At 44.7% G+C, this 6702-nt stretch overlaps 1 protein-coding gene across 10 annotated transcripts in view; it reads right to left on the bottom strand.

Moving 5' to 3' along the window:
- The window catches only part of ZNF79 (zinc finger protein 79), a 14618-nt gene that overhangs the window by 6418 nt on the left and 1498 nt on the right, over nt 1-6702 (bottom strand). For 2 of the 10 annotated variants that reach the window (XM_008698744.2, XM_040631916.1), the window contains exons 2-3: nt 2566-2654; nt 139-271 (exon numbers count right to left, since the gene is read on the bottom strand). In XM_008698744.2, coding sequence (XP_008696966.1) covers nt 139-271; nt 2566-2598 — 166 coding nt within the window. In that variant the 5' untranslated portion in view covers nt 2599-2654. Of the gene's footprint in view, nt 1-138; nt 272-2565; nt 2655-5298; nt 5974-6001; nt 6587-6702 lie in introns of those variants that run through there. The other 8 variants (XM_008698741.2, XM_040631918.1, XM_008698745.2 and 5 more) reach the window with 8 other exon arrangements.

Raw genomic sequence — 6702 nt, 5'->3', positions numbered from 1 at the left:
AGAGACCTTTCACTAGGGATCCAGGAGGAATAAACACCATCCCTTCAATGTGTCAGAGCAACTCGGGATCAGTCAACACTGGAAGGTGCCGCAGACACTCGAACTGAGTCGATTCTCCATTTCACATGGCTTCCTTACCTAGCAGGACCAGATTCCTGGCGTTTTCTGGTATCCCCTCCATGAACTTTGGAGTTCCCCTCGGAGCAGGGATCAAGTGCTTCCACCCGTCCTGGGTAAAAGCTACAGTCACGTTGCTGAAGGGCGTGGACCCCTGAAACGACAAGCACATTCCGTCTCGCCCACTGGCCTTAGGACATGAGGCAGCTCTGGGCAACTCAAGAAAAACAATTATCGATCACTTTCTTTTTTATTTTTTTTAAAGGTCTTATTTATTTATTTGACAGAGCACAAGCACAGGGAGCGGCAGGCAGAGGGAGAGGGAGAAGCAGGCTCCCCGCTGAGCAAGGAGCCTGATGCGGGGCTTGATCCCAGGACCCAGAGATCATGACCTGAGCCAAAGGCAGACGCCCAACTGACTGAGCCAGCCACCCAAGCGCCCTTATCAATCACTTTCTATGTACCTAACACTATAACGGATACTGACACACAAAAATAAATCCAATACAGTCTCTTTGCGTGTTTACAACTCTGACAGACTTTATATATAAATGGATAGAGTACATATACAGTTATTTCTGTATAAAAGAAGGAACTGGGCAGAAACTAACAGGTGCTCGGGAACTAAAAGAGCCAGTGTAGACAAAACAAAATTAGAATGCATAAATTTATGCAATGAAAAACCAGAAAGAAATGTGAAAGCTCAATTTTTCAGAGTGTTTAATAAATGTTCCTATGAACTCAGATATCACACAGTACAAAAGGAGAGCCAGGCATGTATGCGACCGCCTGTAGTAACATGTCAGAGACACGGGCAGACCAGCTGCCAGGATAACAGAGAAGCAATCCTGCGTGGGGGATGGAAGAAGACCACAGAGAGGAGGTGATTGCTGAGCTGGACTTGAAGGAGAAAGGTTGTCAGATGGAGAAAGAGGCAGGGGAGGCACCACGAGCAAAGGCATGGAGGTGAGAAAGGCCTTGTGTCTGTTTTCAGTGCAAGTGATGGTACCTCCACCTATCTCGTGGACCACACCAGAAACCTGGGTGTTATCTTCCCCTTTCCTGCAACTCCCCACAAATCACTGTCTTCACCTTCCTCCACGGTATCGCTAGCGTTCACACATCTCTCTCCATGGCCCCGTCACTGCCTTATTTGAAGCCAGAATCATTTTCCAAATTATGTCCTCTAATGTACCTGGCCTTCAATCCATCCTTCCTACTAAGAAATATAGTACAATGGGACAAAGAGGGTCTTCTTTTAAAACCATGAAATATTTAAAACATTTGGGTCATTTTATAATAGTCAAGAGAGTAAAATCCACCATAAAGATTGAAGTGTCATGAACTATGTAACAAACAGTATGTAACTAATAAAGAAAACACTGTAGGAAGTACAAGAAGAAATCTGAAATACTACAGCTATGAAATGTTAAAATAACTCAGGCATTAGCGGGGTTAACACAAAATAAACAACAAAATAAAGGTATGGAAGAAGAACTGAGCAATTTAATTAATAAGGCTGAGCTACTAAGAGCCATGGAACCCTGCGTTCTGCAATTCCACTACACCTGGCTGTCCTGGGCTGACAAAAGACACTCTGTCCCCATGGAGCACAGACAGCTGAATGGGCAGAGAACCCAAAGTGACAATTTTGGAATAGCTAAGAAAATAAGATGCACAGCCAAACACTTTCAATATAAACAAGAAAGGAAGAATATAAATTAGAAATTCAACTCAAGAGGTTAAAAGATCAAATTTTAAAATAAGTCTGACAAAAGTGAAAGCAAAAACTAAGAAAAAAAACCTGTTACTAAGAGAACTGATGAGAAAAATCCAAGAGGAGACTTTCTAAAAAGGAAAAGAAACAGATCAATACCCTCAATACCCAGTCTAGTCAGGAAAAAAGGGGAGAAGACAGTTCCTACCCTGGTAGTAGGAATATGCAAAGGAATACACTGGAACCGATTCTGCAGATTACTGTTAACGAGAGGGAGAAATATGAATCACATTCTGCAAAGTGGAAATATAAAGAAGGTTAAGAGCAGGACAAACCCATTTTGGGAAAGTAGAAAAGGAAGAATATGGGGGCGCCTGGCTGGCTCAGCCGGTGAAGTGTGTGACTCTTGATCTCAGGGTTGTGAGTTCAAGCCCTGCACTGGGTGCAGAGATCACTTAACAATAAAATCTTAAAAAACAAAAACAAAAACAAAAACGAAAACAAAACAAAGAAAAGGAAGAATAGAACTGAAAAGATGCAAATGAAAATGTTACGTGTTTCATCTTGGTAAGTTAATAAGGGTGAATTTGGGGGTATGTTTTCTATGTTTTTCAGGTTTTCTACAATGAACATGAATTCCTCTTGTAATTAAAAAACAAGAACAAAAAACCCTTTAATATTAAAAACAAAAAAAATAAGAGGCTGCCTCTGAGAATAAATTTCCAACTCACGTGGGCCCCAACTGTGAGGAGGCCAGCCGCCATTCCTTCATCTCCTGTGCTTTCGTCTCGGGGAAGGGCAGTGTCTGGAGAAGGCGGCTCTGGAGGAAGAGAGAGAAACCAACGAGGCTTAAGAGTTACAGCTCACCAGACTAGAGAGTCTCACATTCTCACTCTGAAGAAGGGGGTTCCCAGGACTTTGCACGGTGCAGGGCACTTGGGCTGAATCTGCAGACCGATTTCTCCATTCCCCTTCCTACCTCAAGAATCCCATCAATTCACTCAGACGCAGCGAGTCATTAGAGTAACAGACTCTCAAGCAGCGTAGGTCCCCCACTCACCAGCAGTGTGCAAATCACAAAACCTTTAAAGGTCTCATTTTTCTCATCTGTAAATGGGAATGATAATCCCTTGTGAAGTTGCTGGGAAGATGAAAGAAAAATGCAGACAAAGCAGCTGGCACAATGCCTAGCGTGTAAGGACACAGTTTACAAATATTGCCAACTGCCCAGTTCGCTGGGAGAAAGTGGCTCTGCAGCTTTAAGACATTTGCCAAATCAAGAGAGGTAATGACCAAGTGGGATTCATCGAAGGAAGACAAGATGAGTTCATCAGATGAAAATCAATCTGCATGATATACCAAGGTGATAAAAAGAAGACTCCACATGGATCATTTCAATAAACACCAAAAAGGCCATTCTGTAAAATCTGTCACCGTTCCCTGATAAGATACACTCAATAAACTAGGAAGAGAAGAGAACATCCCCAACCTGATAAAAGACAACTACGGAAAACCCAGATTTACATCATACTTAAGAGTGGAAGACCGATACCTTCCCCTAAGATCGGGAACAAGACAAGGATGTCTGCTCTCAACACTTCTATTCAGTATTATACTGGAGGGAAGGGGGGAAAAAGTCATCCAGGTTGGGAAGGAAGAGGTACAATTATCAGTATTAGTAGATATGATTTTGTACATATGGAGCGCCTGGCTGGCTCAGTCGGTAGAGCATGTGACTCTTGATCTCAGGGTCATGAGTTCAAGCCTCACACTGGATATGGAGCCTACTTAAAAAATAAAATAAAATAGCTCTGCTATAACTAACTAACTAACTAAGAAGAAGAAGAAGAAAAGAAAATCCTACGGAATCCACACACAAAAAAGCCCTATCACAGCTACTTAAGTTCAGCAAAGTTGCAAGATACAAGACGGATATAAAGACAACCCAATTAAAGTTGGGCAAAGGATGTGAACAGACGTTTCTCCAACCATATTTCTATACAGTAGCAATGAGCAATCCAAATATGAAATATAAAAAAAAATCCATTTGTAAGAGCATTAAAAGAATAAAACACTTAGGAATATATTTAACAAAGGAAATGCAAGACACGTACACTGAAAGCTATCGAACACTGTTGAAGTTACAGAAGATACAAATAAATGGAAAGACATCCTATGGATTCATGGATTGGAAGATGATAATGGTGGGATGGCAGTACTCACCAAATTAATCTACCGAGTCAGTGTAACCCCTATCAAAATCCCAGCTGACTTTTTAATGGAAATTGATTAAGCTGATTGTAAAATTCATCTAGAAATGCAAGTGACCCAGAAAAGCAAAAGAAACTGGAAAAAGAACAAGTTGGAGAACTCACATTCACACTATCAAAGCCTTGTATATGGGGCGCCTGGGTGGCTCAGTTGGTTAAGTGTCTGCCTTCGGCTCAGGTCATGATCCCAGGGTCCTGGGGTTGAACCCCGCATCAGACTCCCTGCTCGGCAGGGAGTCTGCTTCTCCCTCTCCCTCTGCTCCTCACCCTGCTTGTGCTCTCTAATAAATATATAAAATCGTAACAACAACAACAAAAAGACGGAAAACAAATGTTGATAAGGAATGGAGAAACTAGAACCTTCATACACTGCTAATGGGATTGTGAAATGGTGCAGTCACTGGGGAACACAGTGTGGCAGGTCCTCAGAAAGTTAAACAGAGGTACCGTACGACCCAGCAGTTTTCTCCTAGCTACACAAACAAGAGAAATGAAAACACATCCAAAAATCTGTGCACATATGTTCACAGCAGCATTATTCATAATAGCCAATACTGGAAGCCACACAAATGTCCACAACGGAGGAACAAATTGTGGTATATCCCTTTAACGAAATGATTATTCAGCCACAAAAAGGAATGAAGTACATTCATTCATGTTACAACACGGATGAACTTTGAAACATTATTCTAAGTGAAATAAGCCAGACACATATATTCTAGGATCCTGTTTTTATGAAATGTTCAGAATAGGCAAATCCACAAGAACAGAAAGCAGAAATCCACAGACTAGGGGAAGAGGAAATGAGGAGTGATGGTTAACGGGTGTGGGCTGTTTTTTTTTTTTTTTTTAAGGGGGAACGTGAATGGGGGCGGGTGGGGGTGGAGAAGGGGGGCAGAGGGAGAGGCAGAGAGAGAATCCTAGGCAGGCTCCACACTCAGCACGGAGCCTCACTCCCAATTTGATCTGACGAAATGGGTATGGGCTTCGTTTGGGGGTGATGAAAATGTTCTGGAATTAAATAGTGGTGATGGTTGCACAACTTTGTGACTATACTAAAAGCCACTTTACTGTAGACTTTAAAAATGAATGTTATAGCATGTGAGTTAATAGCTCAAAAAATAATAACAGAAGAGACAGTACAGCCCTCAGAAAAAGAACTACATAGGTCTGGATATTGGTCTTAGTACAGACCTTATGTTACTGAGTTGTACCTCACTTCATGAAACCTTCATGTCCTCTGGTAGTTAGCACCGGGAGGATGAAAACCATCCTGCTTGCTCTTTCCAAGTCTCTGGGGGAAGACAACACACAATGCTGGATGTGAAATTGGACTTGAGTTACAGATCAATAAAGGAACCCCTTGATCTGGGGGAGGATGGCACAGATCTCGGTGGTGAAGATGACATACACGTTTGTTCTGTTCTATGGATTGTTCAAGATGCTTTCAAAAACGTTATTTGATGCTTACAGTTCCTAGAGGTAAACGAGGTCCTCCATGAAGAAACACAGGTCAAAAGACCTAACCGGCACCCCATAGCTTAAACAGGAATCCTAGCCTTCTGATTCCAAACTCCCAAATATCGCCTTCGACTTCACAGTCCAACTGCGTTGAACCGGCCCTCAATCTCACGTGGAGCCACAAGGCTCCTGTTCTGAGAATCCCTGGCTGCTTCAAGAACGGCTGGAACATCAGAAACAACAGGAGACCCTGGGTCGTCCCATTTTTCCTTCCCAGGGCCCATTTCTCCCGACTCACAAATGCCATCAGTGCATCAAGCAGATCGGGGTAAGAAGCAGGAAACTCAGATTATTCAGGCCTGAGCGCCTCGAACTTTCCTGACCCTAGAATTCTTTATTCAAAAAAAAAAAAAAAAAAAAGGTAATCCCCAACCACCTGTGGAAAGGATAACCGCAGAGTTCTGGTCCCGGTCACACAGCTGTATTAGTGGGCAGGCTGGACAAGACGCCGGATCTCGGGCAAACCGCTCCCTCTACCACTCTTTCTCACCTCCTTCCTCCAGCATTTGGGTCCCACCTCGTGCCACCGCCTCCCAGCAGTTCTCTGAGCCTCAGCCGCGCTCTGCAGGCCTGCTCTGACTGCTCCCGGGCTGGACTCTTTCTCCGGCCTCTCCCCTCAGAGGCCGGGTCTGAGCCTGCGATGCTGGGCCCTGGGAGCTCGGGGCTGGCCCGTCCAGCCGGGTCTCTCAGTCTTTCCAGCGGCAGCCAGGCCTCGCGGCTCGGGAGCCCGTGGCGCAACCACCGACTCGGTCTCAAGCAGAACGCCTCGTGGAAAAACCCGCCGCCGGGTACCCCAGAACGCTACAGGCTACCAGCGCAAGCTCAGAAACCGCGGTGGCAGGCACCGCTAAACGCCAGGCCCAGCTCCCGCGCCAAAAAGGACGCGCTCCAATAGCGCCACTTCCGGTCATGCGTACGGATCTCCCCGCCCCACGGGACTCCATTTCCCAGAAGTCTCCGAGCTTAGCTCCTGGCCCAAACCTCTCTCTCTCTCTCTCTCTCTCTCTCCCTCTCTCTCTCCCTCCCTCCCTCTCTCTCTCTCTCTCTCTCTCTCTCTCTCTCTCTCTCTCTCTCTCT

Source organism: Ursus maritimus, unplaced genomic scaffold (assembly GCF_017311325.1).
Source record: "Ursus maritimus isolate PB19 unplaced genomic scaffold, ASM1731132v1 scaffold_17, whole genome shotgun sequence".
Taxonomy (NCBI): Eukaryota; Metazoa; Chordata; class Mammalia; order Carnivora; family Ursidae; genus Ursus; species Ursus maritimus.
The sequence above is the reverse complement of the archived record's forward strand: the minus strand, read 5'-3'. Positions and strand labels throughout refer to the sequence as shown.